The 20,532-nt window shown below is 43.1% G+C and overlaps 4 protein-coding genes across 6 annotated transcripts; 3 read left to right on the top strand and 1 right to left on the bottom strand.

Annotated features, from left to right (window-relative positions):
* The first annotated feature begins 219 nt into the window (after positions 1-219).
* LOC109860730 (DNA topoisomerase 3-beta-1) lies at positions 220-4,187 on the top strand. The gene is made up of 14 exons (XM_020440011.1): positions 220-495; positions 583-725; positions 827-1,021; positions 1,114-1,281; positions 1,357-1,485; positions 1,570-1,688; positions 1,774-1,974; positions 2,066-2,270; positions 2,344-2,526; positions 2,594-2,803; positions 2,907-3,124; positions 3,200-3,424; positions 3,520-3,781; positions 3,870-4,187. The coding sequence occupies exons 1-14, from the start codon at positions 405-407 to the stop codon at positions 4,074-4,076; spliced, it is 2,556 nt and encodes an 851-aa protein (XP_020295600.1). The 5' UTR covers positions 220-404; the 3' UTR covers positions 4,077-4,187.
* A 357-nt stretch (positions 4,188-4,544) lies between these two features.
* Positions 4,545-5,726, top strand: LOC109860731 (eukaryotic translation elongation factor 1 epsilon-1). The gene is made up of 4 exons (XM_020440012.1): positions 4,545-4,826; positions 4,954-5,157; positions 5,242-5,337; positions 5,456-5,726. The coding sequence occupies exons 1-4, from the start codon at positions 4,737-4,739 to the stop codon at positions 5,588-5,590; spliced, it is 525 nt and encodes a 174-aa protein (XP_020295601.1). The 5' UTR covers positions 4,545-4,736; the 3' UTR covers positions 5,591-5,726.
* Positions 5,727-5,924: 198 nt separating this feature from the next.
* Positions 5,925-16,699, top strand: LOC109860726 (kinesin-like protein KIF21A). 2 transcript variants are annotated; one of them, XM_020440003.1, is made up of 16 exons: positions 5,925-6,474; positions 7,708-8,092; positions 8,176-8,622; positions 8,710-8,818; positions 8,922-9,125; positions 10,243-10,547; positions 10,618-10,855; positions 10,935-11,836; positions 11,920-12,263; positions 12,416-12,607; positions 12,709-12,834; positions 14,071-14,239; positions 14,320-14,425; positions 14,502-15,056; positions 15,134-15,404; positions 16,339-16,699. In XM_020440003.1, exons 1-16 carry the CDS (start codon positions 6,440-6,442, stop codon positions 16,415-16,417), a joined length of 4,467 nt encoding a protein of 1,488 aa, XP_020295592.1. In that variant the 5' UTR covers positions 5,925-6,439; the 3' UTR covers positions 16,418-16,699. The 2 variants fall into 2 exon arrangements, with proteins under 2 accessions (XP_020295592.1, XP_020295594.1); XM_020440005.1 differs by having other exon boundaries at positions 15,598-16,699.
* Positions 16,700-16,802: 103 nt separating this feature from the next.
* Positions 16,803-19,756, bottom strand: LOC109860727 (bifunctional arginine demethylase and lysyl-hydroxylase PSR). Of its 2 annotated transcripts, none has more exons than XM_020440006.1 (6): positions 19,551-19,756; positions 18,790-18,995; positions 18,238-18,520; positions 17,637-17,992; positions 17,245-17,477; positions 16,803-17,072 (listed from the first exon to the last, which is right to left on the bottom strand). In XM_020440006.1, exons 1-6 carry the CDS (start codon positions 19,621-19,623, stop codon positions 17,045-17,047), a joined length of 1,179 nt encoding a protein of 392 aa, XP_020295595.1. In that variant the 5' UTR covers positions 19,624-19,756; the 3' UTR covers positions 16,803-17,044. The 2 variants fall into 2 exon arrangements, with proteins under 2 accessions (XP_020295595.1, XP_020295596.1); XM_020440007.1 differs by having other exon boundaries at positions 16,803-17,069.
* Positions 19,757-20,532: the final 776 nt, after the last annotated feature.

Genomic DNA, 20,532 nt, shown 5'->3' with positions numbered 1-20,532 from the left:
ATATTTGTATTGACTTTATTTTCTCTTTGTATATTATTACACCTAGTGTAATTTAGCGTTACACTTTATAAATATATGATTTACAATATTTTTTGTTTTTTATTTTGACATCGAGAAGTAATTACTGCAACTCTATGTTTGAATATCGCGCACAATTTTGGCCAAAAATGTGATTGGCTGTCCCCACCACGTTGCCGTCTCTATGCGCAATAACTCACCTGTATACTTACACCATGGTCCAGCAGAAGTAACGCAGCAATTGCAACTGAAGTCGAGGAGAAGGACAGAGAAGGAGTCTGAGGATGATGTCGAGCGAAATGCGTTCTTATTAGTCACACACTCGGGTGAAGATTTTTTAAAATATTGTAATATATGCAAAAAAACAACAAACATATTGCGTCAAAATGAAGACCGCGTTAATGGTAGCTGAGAAGCCTTCTCTGGCAGCATCTCTTGCTAATATACTGAGCAATGGACGGTGCAGTACCAGAAAAGGTGTGTTTTTCGATCATTTGTTTTATTTATTTGCGTATTATTACTATTTTACGTATTTTCCCATTTTTTGAAATTACTTCTCTTTAGGTTTGAACGGATCTTGTTCCGTTCACGAATGGGTGGGCCAGTTCAGATCAGAAACTGTCAATTTTAAAATGACATCCGTATGCGGGCACGTCATGACGTTGGATTTCATTGGAAAGTACAACAATTGGGACAAAGTAGATCCGGTGAGATTAATAAACACACATGTGACATTTTTGTTATGTTTACTCTCTTTGTGTACATATGTGTGTGTGTGATTGATATGCCTTGTTTTGCATGTTCTCAGGCAGAGTTGTTCTCATGTCCAACCGAGAAGAAGGAAGCTGTGCCAAAACTCAGAATACCATATTTTCTGGGCAAAGAAGGCTCTCATTGTGATTACTTAATATTGTGGCTGGATTGTGACAAAGAGGGCGAGAATATTTGCTTTGAAGTTGTCAATGCTGTACAGCAAGGAATGCACAGAAAGTTGCATATAAATGTGAGTTGTTCGCATTGTTTGTTTACTCTTGTTGAAGGTCAAATTTGTTTTTTTTTTCCAAGTAAAGTACAATAGGTTTCTGTTCTTTCTAGGATATATGGCGAGCACGATTCTCAGCTATCACGGAGAAGGATATAAAAGCTGCTATGGCAAATTTAATAAAACCCAATGAAAATGAAGCTAAAAGTGTAGACGCACGTCAAGAATTAGATCTGCGAATAGGTTGTGCATTCACTCGCTATCAAACCAAATTCTTCCAAGTAGGTTGCAAACTGTTGATCTTGCATGATTGTACTCATATACATGACCTTTTATATAAAATATGTACATTTTAGGGCAAATACGGAGATTTAGATGTATCGCTTATTTCTTACGGTCCCTGCCAAACGCCGACATTAGGATTCTGTGTTCAGAGGCACGATGAAATTCAAACCTTCAAACCGGATCCGTACTGGGTGTTACAGGTGCAATGAATTTGAAATGACAATGTCAAGCGTGTCTTGTTAAAAGATTCAGAAGTTAAACAATATAATTTATCTCATCTTCAGGTAACCATTAAGTCTAGCGATGGTCAAGACATTATACTGAGCTGGAGCCGTGTGCGTTCCTTCGACAAAGAAGTCGCAACCATGTTCTTGAGTCATGTAAAAGAGCACGATCAAGCAACGTGAGTTGTCACACACGTTATTGCAAATCTTATCTAGAACAACTAGAAGAATATGTAGAAACGTTTAAAATAAAATTGTATGTAGGGTAGTGAGTATACAGAGTACAGAGAAATCAAAATCGCGACCTATAGCTTTGAACACAGTGGAACTGATGCGAGTCGCGAGTTCTGGATTGGGAATGGGTCCGCAGCACGCGATGCAGGTCGCGGAAAGACTTTACACTCAAGGATACATAAGTTATCCTCGAACGGAAACTACATCGTATCCCGACAACTTCGACCTGTTGTAAGATCATCATTGCGCGCGATAACAGAGAGAGTCCGTCCGATTATTATTCAATTTCTCACTTATTACAGTCATTTAATTTTTATTTAAGATCAACGCTGAAACAGCAACAAAACAGTCCGGATTGGGGCGAGGAGGTTCGCAAGATATTAGCGTCCGGTATCAACAGGCCGAAGAAAGGTCATGACGCAGGCGACCATCCTCCTATAACACCCATGAAACACGCGACAAGAGGCGAACTGGACGGCGACGCGTGGCGATTGTACGATTACATAACGCGACATTTTATCGCCACGGTACGTGTTCACGACGAGATACGCTTACGCTCGAGAGATGCTAATCTCTCTCTATTGCTTTTGAATTTTACAGTTGGCGCGAGATTGTAAATATCTGAGCACCACGGTGAAATTCGAGATAGGCATAGAGATATTCACAACCACCGGTCACAGCCTGCTCGATCCCGGATACACGAATATTCTCACTTGGCAAGCGCTCGGCAACAGCGACACGCTGCCCAAGTTCACGACCGACGAGAAAGTGAACATACAAGAGGTAAGAGATTACGAAAGAAAAATTTCGCGCGAGATGAAGCACAGCGATGTTGTTTGTTTGCACGCAGGCGAAGCTGGTCGAATGTTACACGCAACCGCCGGATTATCTGACTGAAGCGGAATTGATCTCGCTCATGGAGAAACACGGCATCGGAACGGACGCTTCGATTCCCGTGCACATAAACAACATCTGCGTGAGAAATTACGTCACCGTTGCGGCAGGCAGAAAGTTGGTGCCCACGTCTCTCGGCATCGTTTTGGTCCATGGATATCAAAAGGTACTTTTCACTTCGACTTCCCGCTGTGTAAACACCTGATGTTTTCTCTCTCTCTCTCTCTCTTTCTCTCTCTCTCTATGTCTATGTGCGTCCTCCTTACTAGATAGATCCTGAATTAGTTTTGCCAACAATGAGATCCGCGGTGGAGGAGCAATTGAATCTGATAGCGTTAGGTCGCGCCGACTTTCACGCTGTATTGCAACACACCGTGGAGATCTTCAAGCAGAAGTTTCATTATTTCGTGCAGAGCATAGAAGCCATGGATCAGTTGTTCGAAGTCTCGTTCTCGCCGTTGTCGGCATCCGGTAAAGCGCATTCCAGGTAAGTCCATGAAATATATCATTGTAGAACGTCTGTGTTTTCTCACCCTATTTTGCAATTCTCTGTTGTACGCAGATGTGGCAAGTGCCGTCGATACATGAAATACATACAGACGAAACCGTCTAGAATGCATTGCGCGCACTGCAACGAGACTTACAACTTGCCACAAAATGGAAACATACGAATATACAAGGAATTGAAGTGTCCGCTGGACGACTTCGAATTGCTCTCGTGGTCGACCGGGACACGGGGAAAGAGCTACACATTTTGTCCGTACTGTTACAACAATCCGCCGTTCAGGTAACCTGTCGAGATCGGTTGTAATCATCAAATCAGATTAAAAAAAAAAAAAAAACAAAAAAAAAACGCTGACTTATCTCTCATTCGTGTTTCAGAGACATGAAGAAAGGAATGAGCGGTTGTAATTCGTGCACGCATCCGACGTGTCCGCACGGCATGAACTCGAACGGTTTGTCCAGTTGTTTGGAATGCGACCTCGGCATTCTCGTGCTTGACCCTTCGGCCGCTCCTAAATGGAAACTGGGATGCAATCGTTGCGACGTTATCATCCATCTCTTTGAGAACGCGCACAAAGTAACAGTCGACACGGACACTTGCGACTGCGGGGCGCAATTAGTGAGCGTCGAATACAAACAGGTTTGCGTGACGAATTGTTTGACACACGTGCGATATGCGTCGTCGGGAAGCCAGAGCGTAACTGTTTCGTTCTCTTTCGTTCTTTCAGGACAAAAGTAAACTCCCGAACGAGGCGACGGAAATGTCCGGTTGCGTGTTCTGCACTCCAGCCTTCGTCCCGCTGGTGGAAAAGCATCGTGCGGTGGCTTCGAAACCGGTCGTCACGCGTAGTCGCGGTCACACAAAGAGTCGCAATCGGGGCAAACCCAAACCGCCGAAAGACAAAATGGCTCAACTGGCGGCGTATTTCGTATAAATGATGCGTCAAGCGTAAACGCAACAGCAGCTGGCACACATGCGATGTGATTATGTGTGTTCGCGAGCATCTCTGTCAATTTTTTTTCTGAATAAATCCTGTCACTCTTTTTGTTTATCGCGTTTTATTTAGATGTACCTAACCGACTGTTCTGAAGACACCTAGAAAATATAATTTTAGACATCGCTGGTTGTCGCAAACAAGACGAACAAAAAAACACAAATCTCTCATATATAAAAAAAAAAAACCACCGTTTTCATATTTTAAGATCCGGCTCGAAGATCGCGAATTGATCGTGTGACCGCCCGTGTGAATTCAAATGCGCCGTCGAATAGCGCGCGATATTTCGAGAATCGATATATATCGAATCGACGCGCGCGGCAAAGCGCGCGCACGTAGCACGGAACAGAACCAAATAAATTGGTAAGATAGCATTTTTATTCACTGAGTTGTATGCGCGATCGGCCCTCGTATAATCGCATAACGTGCTTTGTACGGCCGCTCTCCGGTTATGATCTCAGCTGCACCGGTTTTGATCTCGTAATTTCTCAACCGGAGCTATTTACATGTTCTTGATCGGACTTCTGGTTTTTATTTGTTTCTCCGTATATTATTCCGTCGTGTTATCTCACACTCTTACATTTTTATACGAGTATTACTATGGGCCTTTGTAATATCGAATGCGTGGAGAAAATAGCGCGATATCTGGATGTTTGTCCGGGGAAATTAGAAGTTTCTAACAACAAACATGTGAGTGTCAACTTGATATTGTGCGTTAATTTTGTTTTCGGTGACAAAAGAGACATATCTCAGTAAAATCTGAAGGTTTGAACACAAGATTCGGAAATTGATTTGTTTGCGAATATCTACATTTCAGATAGTACTTGGTCCAGAATCTAAGGATTCATTGCCCATTCAGGGATTTAGCACCATTGTGCAAGCACTTCTGAGAAGATCCAAATATTCCGATTTACTTGGCAATGACAAGGAAGCGCAAGCTCTGACGCAGCAGTGGTTGGAATACATAACGGTCTGCATCAACTACGCCGATCTTCCAGCCAATGCCAAGAGAGTGTTCCATGTAATACGTAATATAGCTACGCATGAGCACGCATAAATATACCGCGGAGCACAGAAAGTAAGATACTGATGTCTTTGATCGTAGGAACTGAATACGGTATTACAAGATGTGACGTATATAACTGGCACAGAGAAGACTCTTGCAGACATCGCACTGTATTACGTCCTCCATTCTTTAATGGTAACGTTTGTTGAGATAGTTTTGATCTATTGGCAACGTACATGTGAGTGTGCAGATGCACACATCACGTGTCGAATTATTTTATCAGGTGTGTTTGCCATTGTTTTTTTTTCTATAGAAGCAACTGAGCCATCAAGAGAAGGCGCAGTATATTCATCTCTCAAGATGGTTCGACAATGTTCAGCAAGAAAAGAAGCTTAGAAACGAATTGGATGTTGTGTCTTTTGAGTTGGTTTATTTATTTCGGTCATAAGATAAAATTCAATTCTTGTTATTCCTATTAAAAAAAAAAAAGTATTACACGCGTCTATATCCCAGCTACATTTGTATATTACAATATCTTAACAATTATTTATACTCTTGTACAATAATAAAAACTATGTACAGAATATCAGAGAATGTATCATTTCCGGGGGTCGGAGCGCGATTCCTCCGTGGAAAATCGAAAGAGTAATGCGACACCTTCCGATTGGTCGGCCACCGCGCAGCCACGGAAGTAATTCGCGTCTTGTAATTTTACGTCACGGTGTACACGCGGTTCCGAGAAGCCGCAATCGCGCAATTAGCCCGCAGTCTGGTAGCCAGCCGCACGCATGCGCGTCACGAGCGTCCAGTGAGTGTCAGAGCAGCGGACGCTTGTCCGGGGGACGAATCTCTAGTCGCCAACCGGACCTCTGACGAGGGAGCGTGAAGCGGCAATCTTCTCAATGAACTTCAGTGCAAATGCGGAGACAATGATCGTACGGACAAATGATTCAACGGCGGTTCGAGTTGTTGCGCTGTTTCGACGATCGTCGGCGAATCGTTCCCGGTGAATCGTTCTCTCTCCCTCTCTCTCGCGAAAACGTGTATGTAACGATAGAGAGATGCGCGGTCCGTCGCGCATCGCTCCCGAGGAATGTCAAACTTTTCACGGTCGTCGCAGCTGGTAAACGCGCGCGCGCCAACCCGCAGCGTCCCGTGGACATTCGTCGCACGGTGATCCGCCGTCACCCTTTGCCTAACGATTGTCAACGTTTCGGCCTAAAAATTCACGCCTAACCAGGACTGCCTTTCTTCGTTCTTTCGCGAGAGACACAAGAGAGCCGGAGAACCTTGCGAGATGGCGGACGATTCGAGCGTACGCGTCGCCGTACGGTGAGTAAAATAGATTAAGCGCATTGCACAGATTTCGAGAAGAGCGAGATCTCGACGAAACTCCTGGTCCAACCGACACATCGGTCTCGGATCAACCTCGTCTCGTCATTGAACGGAGAGAAAGAAACAGTTGGGAGAAATGAATTAACTCGCTGATGAAACTGCGAGAAAAAAAAATGCCCACGCGGTTTCGAACGCCACGCGCGGTTTTCCAAATCGTGGAAATCGTGGGATTGAATCGTATATATGTAGTTTTCTCTCATATTATTTTTTTATTTCCTCAGATCTTCGCCGCAATGCGTCGTTTTCTGTGTTCGCTTCCCTCGCGCGGTATCTTCGTCGCGTGTCAAGAAACGTAGAGAAAACCTCCGCCGCTGGAGAAATCGTTTCTGTTGTGCGCTGTGTTTACAGTGCAAACGTTGCTGCAATTATCGCTGGATCGCGAAAATCTTTTTTTTTTTTTTTTTTTTTTTTTTATTGCGATCGCGAGGAGCAATGAGGAAGCGAGAGAGAGAAAGAGAGAGTCGCTGTTCGCATCACGGAGAAAAAAAAACGCTCTCTTGTTCCGCGCGCGCGGATACCTGACAGATCGCGCAAACACATTCCGATCGTCGAGTATCTCCTTTTACGACGCAAGTGCGTAGGCTTGATTGCCACACGCAATGAGAAACGCGCACACTCGCGACTTCCGAGAGACGCGCGATTAAGGCCCGAATTCATAGTCGTCTCTCAGATCTCAGATCTCATCTCATCTCTTTCCCTCTCTTTTTCTCTCTCTCTTTCTCTCTCTCTTGAGATCTGAGATCTGAGATCTGAGAGACGACTATGAATTCGGGCCTAAGTCACGTTTTTTTTTTTTTTTTTTTTTTAACTGATTGATCATTACATCGACATTACAGTTACAGACTTACGCAATGTCAAACAATTATTTTTTACTTGCCACCGGCGTTCAAGTGTGATGTGTACACCAGAAACTGCTCGCCAGAATTGATGACTAATTTTCCTTTCCGCTTAAATAATTTGTTATGTTTTTTAAATAAATCCATGAATTTTTGTGTGCTTGCACACAAATCTGTCTTATTAATTTGTGTTTACACAAATCTTATCTGTTTAAAAACAATGCAATGATAAATATAATGATAACGTTTTTTTTTGAAAAGTCTGACGATTAGACGTCAGTTTTATCAGTTTGTTGGAAAATTTAACTAACGCTAATGTATCTCTTGCCTGCAGAATAAGGCCTCAAGTAGCTCGGGAGGTGATCGACATGTGCAGGATCTGCACCCAGGTGCCTGCGGGGGAGCCGCAGGTGTTCCTTGGACCGGACAAGGCCTTTACGTACGATTACGTTTTCGACACTCAGTCGGATCAGAGAATAATTTACGAAACGTGCGTGAGTCGGCTCGTGGAAGGTGCGCTGGACGGATACAACGCGACGGTGTTCGCTTACGGACAGACGGGCTCGGGCAAGACCTACACCATGGGCACGGGTTTCGATGTGGAGGTCGACGAGGACATCGTCGGAATCATACCCCGTGCCATCAGGCATCTCTTCAACGGAATAGCGGCCAAGCAGGAACGCGCGAGAGAACGCGCTCAGTTGCCGCCCGAGTTCAAGGTTTGTATCTTGCGAGAGAGAAACGTTTGGAGAAACTCGAGTTAAGGTCCCGTTCATTTAATGGTCTCGCTATTTTGTTTCAGGTTACAGCACAATTTCTGGAATTATATAACGAAGACTTGAAGGATCTGTTGGAACCCGGAGGACCGAGAGGCGGCGCCCGTATCCACGAGGACACCACCGGCAACATACATTTAACCGGGGTGGAACCGCGAATCGTGACCAGTCCGGAACAAGCGTTGGAGTATCTGCGATTGGGCGCGCTGTCGCGCACAACGGGATCCACGCAGATGAACACGCAGTCCTCCCGGTCGCACGCCATATTCACGCTGTACATCAAACAGCAACGATGCATCAAGGTCGAGGATCCCGACGCGGACGTCGACACGAGCACAGCCGAGATTGCGAACGAGTTCGAAACGTTAACCGCGAAATTTCACTTTGTCGATCTGGCCGGTTCCGAGAGACTGAAGAGAACGGGCGCCACCGGCGACCGGGCAAAGGAGGGCATTTCCATAAATTGCGGATTGGTAAGGATCAGGTGACTCTCTTTTCGCGAGATGTTCATGAAGAAATCCGTCAGATCGATTACAACGATATTCTCTTGTTGTCCGTAGTTGGCGTTGGGCAATGTCATCTCTGCTCTCGGCGACAAAACGAAGAAGGCTTTGCACATACCGTACAGAGACTCGAAGTTGACCAGGTTGCTCCAAGATTCTCTCGGAGGTAATGCTCGCGGCACGTCGTGTAAGACGCTTCTGAGGGATACTAACTCGAGTTATCGCGTCGAGTATTCGCGTGCTTCTAAACTTCTGATTGATCATTGCAGGAAACAGTCAGACTGTGATGATAGCGTGTGTGTCGCCAAGTGATAGAGACTTTATGGAAACTCTGAGCACGTTAAAGTACGCGAATCGGGCGAGAAATATCAAGAACAAGGTTACTATTAATCAGGACAAGAGCTCGAGAACGATCGCTTCGCTCCGACGAGAGATTCAGCAACTTCAACTGGAACTGATGGAATATAGACAAGGTATGTTTTATCGACGTTTGTTACAACGTTTCTTTTGGAAAAATTTTTTAATAATTTTAATATCATGTAACAACATGTTTTTGTTGTAATAAAGTGTAAAGTAAATCACGCTCGTTATAATAACAATAATAAAATTAAATATGACAAGAAGGTCTGTTACGAGCTTAATAGAGGATCTTTGTATTTATTCAATTATAATATCAAATTAATATGAAAACATATATTGTAATATAAGTAACGCACGCAAACGTTTCGACTCTTACTTGAGTCATCTTCAGTGTACATAAAAAATTAAATAAAATCACGCCATTCCGAAGAAGGTGGTGGTGTGGATGCTCTCAGTATATAATAATATAAAATTGTAAAATCTTACATATCACAGTTGTTTGATTTCCTGGAAGAGTTATACAGGGTGTCCCAGAATTGCCGTACAATCTCTCGTAGGCAGGTAGAAGGAGTAAAACTAAGTCGAAAAGTCCTGAACCATTTTTTTCTATTATTTATAATAAAGAAGTAATTATTGAGTAAATCAGGCCAATCAGCGCAGACCTTTAGCCAGGCGCACGTCAGTGAGCTGCGCGCTTGATGTGTGTGAGCGCTCACTGACATGTGGCTGGCTAAAGGTCTGCGCTGATTGGCCTGATTTACTCAATAATTACTTCTTTATTATAAATAATAGAAAAAAATGGTTCAGGACTTTTTGACTCAGCTTTACTTCTTCTACCTGCCTACGAGAGATTGTACGGCAATTCTGAGACACCCTGTATAGTTAACAAGTCACATAAATATTCACAAGAGTAAACAAAGCAGCTCAACTTACATGTTTAGAGTCAAAAATCAAACGGTGATCAGAACGTAAAGGCAACGATTTATATACTTGAATCCCCACCATCAAAACACAGTCAAAGTAAACAAGTCAGTTAAAATTTAAATCAGTTAAAATTTAAAATTCAGAGTTTTGAAGATTTGATTTCATCAAGCAAGTTAAAATAAGCATGGTCAAGTAAGTCAGTATCATTGATTAAATTTAAACCAAAAATCTGTTTTTTTATATGTATAATTTCGGAAATCAATCTTTTGTAGAAGTTAGATTCATGTTTTTGTTGTTTCCCTTTAGGCAAGAGATTAGTCGGCGAGGACGGTGTTAACGACGCCTGGCACGAAAATCAAATGTTGAACAGCGAATTGCAAAGTCTCCGAACTAGAGTGAAAGCTCTTTCGGAAACTGTCGAGGCGCTGACAGCGAAAAATGCTCTGTTACTAGCGGAAAAGGCGGCAGGTCAGTGGATGGCGGCTGCGGGCGGTGGTGACGATCAGGTGACCAGTTTGGTGCAAGGTTACGTTCAGGAAATAGAAGAGTTACGAGCTCGTCTGTTGGAGGCGGAGGCTATGTATCAGCAATTAAAGAAACGGCAGATGCAGGTAATACTTGTGTCAGCGTTTGCGAGAGACGCACTTGTTTACGCGACTGACGATTAAACAAATTTACCAGGTCATCGCAGCGAATCCGTACGGCGACAGTTCGTTTCATTTCGATCCCGCGTCTGTGTTGAGCGACGCGAAAAAGGACGTCGAGAAAGAAATAGAAACGCTGAAAGCCCTGAAGGAACAATACGCTCACAGCAGTAACACCTCTGTCAAGTCGACAGTAGACGAGGGAGAAGACGACGCGGAGAACGCTCAGGACTCCGGGAGCGAGGACGATTCCGAGGACGATTCTGATCGCAAAGGCACGTTGTTGTAAACTGGATATCATATTTTTTATTTTGTTTTGCAAATGCACATCTCACGTTTGATATTTTTATACAGAAGAAGACGAGGAGGAAGAGGCTATGGGTCGTGAATTGGAGGCGCTGACGTCCGACATCGACGTCAAGCAACGTTTGATACAAGAGCTCGAGCTTTCTCAAAGACGTTTGCAGACCATGAAGCAGCACTACGAGGATAAATTGGCTCAACTGCAGGCGCGTATCAAAGACACTCAGGAAGAAAGGGACAAGGTGTTAATGTCGTTGCAGCAACAGCCCGCGCCACCCACCGAGAAGGTGAAGAAATTGCGGGACGAGTATGAAAAGAAGCTCACTAATATGCAGAAGGAGATGCGTCTTCTCCAATCGGCCAAGAAGGAACACGCTAGGTTGATAAAGAATCAGTCGCAGACCGAAAATAGATTGAGAGGTCTGAGAAACGAGCTCTCGGAAATGAAGAGAGCCAAGGTGAAACTTCTGAATAAAATGCGAGAAGAAGCTCAACGTCACAAGGAGAACGAGCTGAGGCGCAATCGGGAGATAGCTCAGTTGCGCAAGGAGAGTCGCAGACACGCGAATGTGATAAGAACGCTGGAGGCCGACAAGAGAATGAAGGAGGTTGTGCTCAGGCGTAAACAGGAGGAAGTGACGGCGCTGCGAAAACGAGACCGGGGATTGAGTCAAAAGGCTGCCGGTCGCGCGCCGGTCAAGTCGCTTAACCCGAAAGCGTTGAAGCAGAGATGGCAAACGTTCGAGAGAACAATCGCGAAGCAAGCGCTGGCGAAACAGGCCGCCGCCGAGACGGAGAGAGAAATGGAAAGACTACTTCAAGAGCGGGAAGAACTGGGCAGAGATTTGGAAAGACTTCAGAAGCACAGGAGCCAAGTGACGAGCGCGAGGGGCGACGTCACCGACATCGACGAGGAGATCGATAACGTAAAGAGCAAGATCAGTTATCTGCAGGTATAAACGGCAGTTCGTCAACTTAGCTTCAAGTACATCGTATTTTTTTTTCTTTTTTTTGTACTATATTAAATTTTGCACAGGATAGTATCTCGGAGTGTCAACGGGATATGGTCGAGATGGGCGACGGTGAGGCGGAGGGTGAGCCTGGCGTCGAGGCGCTCATCTCCACAATTCGCACGGTAGACGAGGCACAGTATCTGCTTCAACGGATGCTCGCCTTCACCGTGGAACAGAGTTGCGTAGCCGCGCAAAAGCAGCTCGAGGTGCGGGATATGGAGTCCCGGCTCAATCAGGTCGCGCAAGAGAGCGACGTTCAGCACCAATTGCTCGAACACGTTCTGCGCGACAGAGATCTCTTGTCTCTCACGAACAACCAGACTAACGCTTACAGTCCGGCCAGTTCGAGAAGCTCTTCTCCCGACAAGTAAGTTGAGCGATAGTCAAGACTCTCTTTCAAGACTTTTTTTCGAGATATTTTATTCTGACTTTCGCCATTTCACCAACAAAATCGAATTGTCTCTTTTTTCAAACAATTATGTATTTTATTTTTTTTTTTTGTGTTCTCCGTATCGCTAGCGAAAGTTACAGCCAGATTATACTCGGTGATGAGAAACAGCGCAACAATAAAGTCAGAAGAAGAACGGCGCAGCCGCAGGAGCTTCTCTACGGCGTTCACGCGAACAATCCCGAAAGCGCGAAAACGGACGATCAGAATCAGAATCACAATCATCCTCTCACGAGGGTTCCAAGCGCGCCGGGTAGTTTGAAGTAAGCACACGACATTCAAACTCAAAATTTGTGCGATTCGAGAAAAAATTAGACAAGTGTTTTGTAATAACTCATGTTGTTTCTCTCTGTGTGTCCCATAGAGGATTGGTATTGACTAGAAATCAACACGGAGGTGGCGTGACCAGCGGATCGCCGACTCTGGGCCGTCGAGACAGCACCTCGCCCAGAGCTCTGCGACGGCCGATTCATCCGGGCGGAGGCTCCATGTGAGTGATTATTCTGCAGCACATCCTTGTTCTTGTATTCCTTGCATACATTTGTCTTGACGCCCTACTTCACGCACTGTTGAATATTTTTATTTCCACGAGATGAACTTTTTTGTTTTTTTTTGACTTTTTCGTTCGAGAGACAGGAATCAAGTGCAAGTATTTCGTGCGTACGAATGAATAATGTTTGATGAATCGACGCGATGCGCGTGCGCGCGCTTAAGCAATTGTATAAGCGCAGAATAATTACATGGCAGATTTACCCACGAAAGGAAGGAGAGATAAACTAATTTTTTTCTCTTTCTCGACTTGTTAAATCTCAGACTCACGTAACAAAAAACTGGATTTGCACACATTGCAGAGTATTTTTCTCTCTGTAAAAAGGTTCTTTCCAACGTATGTACAAAGTAACCTCGGAGCTTTCTACGTTTATGTCGAATATTCGCAATCGACGTTTTAAAGCGTTTACGTGTATTGTAAAACAAAAAACGTTACGCTACATCCATATGTACAGCAACGTGCTCCGCAATGACCACTTTCGCAAACAATAATTTTGTTAAGAAAAAAGTCTTTGTGATTTATATATTACTTAATTATTTACAAGAAATAAGTAAGATAGATATCTAACTTTTATAAATGTGTAACATAAATATATATATATATATATCTACTACATATAATATTAAATTTTTCCAATTTATACACACATGTTAAAGCGAGTTGTTAACGATCACAATAAAAGAAAGACATTTATTAATTTCTACAGAATGTTTATTTTTTTTTTCAATGTACATATATGCTTACATAGACATAGGAATTGTTTTTCTGTATTATTAGGAGATAAAGAAATAATAATAAATAATTTTTGAAGCAGTGAGACGCAAGTACGACCAGGAGCCGACTCAAAAGACGGCTTTCTTAAACCGCTTACAAATCGTTTTAAGTACGAAATTTGCATTTGATAATGCCTAATGTGAGATCGATTATAATCGTGCTTCTTGATTGTGGTGCACCATCCCCTCGTGTGTGTGTGTGTAAAGCGCAACGTCTTTCGTGACAGAAAATTAACACAATGTTTCTCTTTCTCCTTTTTTTTCCTTCTTTGTGCATGTGACATATATGTTTTTATTAACAATAACTTATAAACTACGAAGTCGGCATGAGATCACAGTAGCGCTGGATTTAGCCAAACGCCGGCCGACTAACACGCTAACATAACAAAACACACCCCACTAGGGAGCAGGTAGCGCACACGGATATATCTTCACCCCCCGGGTCCCCGACTACGTACAGGCGGTTCAATAGCCGTGAGGAAAACGTGTTCTCCAGACTAACCGCGAGCAGACAGCCGATATCGTCTGAACCGCAGCCAATGAAGGGCATTATCTCGCAGTATCAGGGCAAGGTAAGCAAAAGGAGAGCAAAAGAAGAACACGAGTGTTTTCGTTGTTCAAACTCGTTTAATGAAATCTTCTTCTCCGCCAGGTTCAACCGCGAGCGATTTTGCAATGTTCTCACGTAGCGGAGGGACACAGCAAGGCTGTGCTCACCATATGCGTGACGTCGGAATTACTTTTCAGCGGCTCGAAAGGTACGTGAATTATGGAGACGAGTAAAAACACGTAGAGAATTTTAGAGTGCGACTTATGATGTGTTTTTTTTTTTAGATCGCACCGTGAAAGTGTGGGATTTGGAAACGGGCATCGAGAGTTTAACCCTGAGCGGACATCCGAACAACGTAGTCGCTGTGAAGTACTCCTCCGTTCATCGATTGCTGTTCAGCGTGTCAGCCGCGTACGTCAAGATCTGGGATCTCAGAGCCGGCAACAATTGCATAAAGACGCTGTTCTCTTCTGGTCAGACTCAGATCGGCCCGATCGCGCTCTCTACTCCGTCTAGAACGCTTCAATTGCCCGTGGGCGAGACGACGATCAACGATCTGGCGCTGAGCCTGGACGAGCAGGAGCTGTACACGGCGTCCAGCGACAAGGTTCGAATATGGGACGTGCGCAAATTGACATACACCGCCCGACTGAGCACGCCGCACACAGCGGCGGTTATGTGTCTGGCCGTCGCCGAGGATGGCCGAGTGATAGCAGGCAGCAAGGATCATCTGATATCCCTCGCCGATCCAAACGCATCCGGACCCTCCGTTAGCTTAGCGCCGCCGCATTACGACGGAGTTCAGTGTTTGACCACGATCGGTTCCACATTATTTTCTGGTGTGTATTATTTTTGTTTTATTGATAAACACATAGGTCTTACAATGTTGGCATTAAAACTCACAATTATTCTCCAGGCTCGAGGGACATGTGCATCAAACGATGGGATCTTGGCAGAATGGAGTTAGTTCAGTCTTTGAATAACGCTCACAAAGATTGGATCTTGGGATTGTGCATGATAAACAGCGGTTCGGTAATGATATCGGGTTGTCGCGGTGGTGTACTGAAGGCCTGGTCCGTTCCCAAGGATCACTCGGGGGAGTGCACGCCTATCGGAGAGGTTCGGGCGCATACTTCCGCCATCAATGCCATCGCGACAAATCAACAGCACATATTCACAGCGAGCAAGTAAGTACAAGAGATATTTCGTTTCTTGAATACTTTTCTATTCAGACGCTGTGCGCCCAGATAATCGACAGTATTACATGGAGAAACATGCTACTTTACTGGCGCAGTGCATATATCATATAAAAATATATATATATATAATACACACTCTTGCATTCTCCGAGTGAAGTAACATCTCGGATATTGATTTCAGCTCTGGAGAAGTGAAGCTGTGGCGTATACCCGATACCTCATTATCCATGTCTATCTCCACAGTTTCCCTTTAACTTTATTTGCTTTTTGCTTGTGTGTCACTGTTGTGCGTTTATCTTGTTTTTTTGTGGTGATAATGCCGCATGCTTTTCACACATATATATATATATATACATATATATATATATATTTATATATACTTAACAATTTTAATACTTGTCGAAGTCGCACATTCGAGTACCGAGTTTATTACACGACATTTCGAATTTACACTAAACACTTGTGTCAAAAAGATACCGCGAACATGTTTTCTTAGAGACTTTTATATACATATATGTATCTGTTCACACGTTTGCATTATATGTACCGCAGATGATATACGCAAAATTTAATTGCCACCACACAAAAATTCACATTAATTTTTTTTTTTTTTTTTTTTTTTAAACGTGTTGTCTCTTCGAGGAGGTATCAAATTTACAAATTACACAAAGTTACCTGTACGCTCAACTTCGTACGCGTGTGACGAACAACGCAAAAAGATCTCTTTGCTAGTCAGAGTATAAATCAAAACAAAAACTAAAAGACTTGTTGATTAATATGTTATAATTTTTTTTTTTTTTGTATTGATTATAAAGTTTATCAAGCCTATATAACATAATATATGTATGAACACTTAATTTATTTGCTTCTATGTTGTTTACTCCACTTTGGTGCTTTGCATGGTCGTCGTGTCAATACGAAGCGATGGAACTGTGAGACTGTGGAACTACTATAAACGAGACGCGAGGACCTTCCACAGGAGCAACTCGCTGAAAAGCTAATACGTACACGTCGTACACGCCACGTATATTGTACATTTAATTTTTAATTGCGGTTTTAGTTTACGTCAAATGATAATGCACGTGATCCGTCATCGTACGCTGTTAGTTTGCATCACTGCCGTGGTATTCAGTTCTGTTTTAATATTATTATTATTGAAAATTACATTTCCTATATTTTTTTATGTCTATTGACTGTACATCTTCGTCTTGCTGTCTCTCTTCTCTCGTAACGTTATTAGATAATGAGAAACGTCTATTTTTAAGCAACAAAAAAAATGTATTGTACAACATACAGAGCAATGTGTGTTGCTTTAACGAAGTAGCTTTGCTATTGGTAGAAGAAAAAAAAACGAAAAAAAAAAAAAAAGAGCCTGATTGGAATTGTGTGCATTATCACGTAAAAAAATAAGAACGCCTAAAGAAAAAACACATAGCTTTGAACAAAGTGTTGTATCTCGAAGAAAGAACAAAAAAAGATTATATGTGTTATATCTAATATTTATTTTATTATGAACATAAAGATATGGTCGTAAATATAATAATTATATTTATCCTTAGTATAAACAATAATCGTTGATTAATACTGTACAGTCTGAGGTCTCTGTAGGTTCCAAATACTGGATATTGTCAAGGTTGGCTGTTATTCAGTTTTCTTCTAAAAAAGAGGAACGTTTCGAAAAAAAGAACAGTATTATGCCTTATTATGTTCGTAACTGTCGGTAAAAAAAAAAAAAATAAATTATGAAAAGAAATATTGGAAGAAAAAAGCGGAAGTGTATCATCGTGCATAAAATTACAGAAGAATTTTACACTTGAATTTTTTGTACCTCTTTTTCTTCTTGTGTGCGGTAAGTGACTCTTGACCACTGTCGTCCTCGCTGTCCTCGGACTCGCTACTGCTGGTGCTGCTCGAGGAACTGCTCGAGGAACCGCTCGAGGAATCACTTGCAACACCTGTGTCCTCTTTCACGTCTATCGTTTCCGCTAATGCCGCCAGTTCCGGCTCTTTTTCATTTAGTACTTTCAGCCACTTTCGCGACAGTTTCGGTCTTCCCCGCACCTTTTGTTAGTGTACAAGTGTATTTATAAACGCTTTTCAATTTACATACATTTACATAACATTTTTTAACATATAGACTTTGTGATATTTTTAACACACAATCATCATACAATGACAACAGTGAATTATTCATGTCTTATTTGCGTCAAGTCCGCTTACCGTTTTGTGCCAGACCACCGGGAAATTGGTGCGCGAACAGAAATTTTGCGTGACGGCTATGGTTTCGTCGAGATTTAGAACGATGTGCCACCAGCCGCCGGGTATGAAAACAGTTTCGCCGGGAGTCTGCAGGATCTCGATCGGACGACAATCTTGCGGCCACGTGGGCAATTTTGTGCGCGGATAAATAATCGAGAACCACGTGATCGCCTCATCCCGCTGTTTGCCACCCTCGGCTGCGGTCACTTTCAGAAGCTCGCGGGGAGTGTGCGTAGGAAACAAGCACCAACGTTTGTGGCCGGATATTAGAGCATTCCATGCGCTGGTACCTAACGGATCTATGTGTATGCCTGTACCTGTTGCACAAGTTGTTGTTATACAATGTACACAAGTGACATGACGCGCGCGCGTGTTCGTGCAACTCTTATGACTTATAAAACTCACAAAGAATAGATACACGCGACTTATTCGATTAAACAAATTTAAACTTTGTTTTAAGTAATAATTGTCAGACTCTTGTTTACAAACTGATGCGAAGAGGAAGTTGGATGTTACATCTGGCATTATAGTTTGTGTTGTATAAAAAAAATTTAATGTATACCCGATCTGGCAGGTCCCATGACAAACCAACGATACGGCGGTCTACGATGTTCCCCGGCGTAATGAAACAGATCGTCGCGGAAGTACTTCGGAATCACATAATCCTCTAGCAATTTCTTTCTTCTCGGATGCTCGCCGAACGAGCTGTCGAAAATGTACAAAGGGGAATCGTCCTCGTTATTGAACATGTAACGCACATAGTACTTCATCTTCATTTTTACGCTATATCCCTCATTGTCTTCTCCGCACTTAAACTTTTGATTGCGATATTTCTTTGCTAATTTCTGAAACGAAGTAAAAACAACACGTACTTATAAAAACGATAAGCCCTCACTTTGCAGTCTATCACAACTAAATAAAATTGTTAATTATACAAAACCAGCCGTTAGAGAACTCTGCGAATGTTTTTTTTTTTTCTCTGTTGAATGCGAGAATATTTATTTTCGGAGACTGCAAATCAAAGGGTGTGTATACTGTCCGGTATAAAATATATATTTAAAATAAATAATATGATACAATAAATAACACATTAGAAACAAATGGGTGTACTAACATCTATAGTCCATTTTTGCTGGGCTCTCCAGCCGTTTTGAACACCTCTTATTATCACAGGCTTGTAAGGTTTCTCGTATTTCTCCACGAATTCCTCGGTAGTCACGTTGGATTCGTCGATTCGTTCCGCATTGTCTTCGAACTCCCAAAATTTGTGAAAATTCTTGTGATAGGCGTACTGAGTCCATGCTACTTTATCTGCGAGCTCTAAAAGTACAACGTGTACGTGTGTGTGTGTGTGTGTGCGCCAAAAAAATATTTACGTACATTGAGAGAAAAATCTCTAAAAAAAAAAACAATTTACAGAATAAAATCTCGTGTATCAAGTGTAATCGATTTGTTAACGTGTACACTTTGATTGAACAACAAGAAGACGCATGCGACGGGAAATGTATACGCGGCGTGCAATTGAACCGAGCCTGTTAATTGCTCGGTAACGGATATTAAAGCGGAGATTATCAGGATCAAATCAAATTACATCATCACCAAGGTCATGGAGAAGAAGGAGTCCGACGATCGTATTACTGTGTACTCTCTCCAACAAGTTTTTTTTTCTCGCCGCTCGCAAAGAACAATCGCAGATAATTAAACGTAAGCGCCCTTACTGTGCGAACGCGCGATTAATAACAACACACGGACGGAAATGAGAGAAGCGAAATCGAAAGAAAAATGATGTCGCGATGTGGTGTACGTGACTTCTCGCCGGATATCGAACGACGAGGATAGAGGTTACGGTACGCGAAACATCGAAATTTTACTCACCCGGTCGCGCCTTCTTTTTCACCTCCTTGATCCTCTTCCTCGCTCGGTGATCCAATCTGGATTCCTCCGTCATGACTACGCGCGGTATTTGTCTTGGCAATTGATTCGGGACGTGGACGCGTGCGTGTTTACCGACTGAAATAGAGAAATTCAAAAAACTTGGCCAAAGTGCGGTGACAAAACGAATCGCGCGTGCCGTGTCCGGAAACTTTCGTACAGCCTGTTCTACAATACAGTCGTAAGCTGTAAGTCGTAAGAAATTGACCAATCACAGATAAATCACAGAAGAATAATCGATTGTGATTGGTCAATTTCTTACGACTTACGACTGATTGTAGAACAGGCCTACGTGGTCACGCGCGCAGCGTGTTGCCAACATTGAGGATTGGAACGTCACCACTTTCCGACGTTTCGACGCGCGTCGCGACCTCGCTCGCCCAATCCGAAAGAGATGGTCGCGCTCGATCGACCAATCGATCCGGCGCGTCACGCGCGCTGATTGGACGGTGTTTTTTTAATCGCGTCTAAAGCCCGTTCTACATTGATCGCAAGCGCAAACGCAAGGTATAGATCTCGTAGAATTGACCAATCACGCTGTCGGTCAATTGGCTGATTTGATCAATACGATTAGTCAATTCTACGAGATCTGATTCCTTGCGTTTGCGCTTGCGATCAATGTAGAACAGGCTTAACGGAATCTAGCGCGTTGGATATCGCGCTTGACGGATATGTCGCGAAGAACATTTCAGGAAATTCAACAAAATGTGTCGCACGAGTTCGACACACTCTGATTAATTTCGAATTAAATTTGGAATTGGTTGATCAGCTCGCGCGATCAACCGACCAACGCCATTGAATTCTCTGTCGGAGGTGACCCCGATTTGTCGAGTCTTGGATGAGTTTAAACATTTTTCTCGCAATTTTCTTTCTCTCTCTCTCTCTCTCTCTCTCTCTCTCTCTATCAAGGACATTTAATAAATTT

Source organism: Pseudomyrmex gracilis, unplaced genomic scaffold, assembly GCF_002006095.1.
Source record: "Pseudomyrmex gracilis isolate BER0280 unplaced genomic scaffold, ASM200609v1 scaffold_454, whole genome shotgun sequence".
Lineage (NCBI taxonomy): Eukaryota > Metazoa > Arthropoda > Insecta > Hymenoptera > Formicidae > Pseudomyrmex > Pseudomyrmex gracilis.
This window is presented reverse-complemented; position numbering and strand designations above follow the sequence as displayed.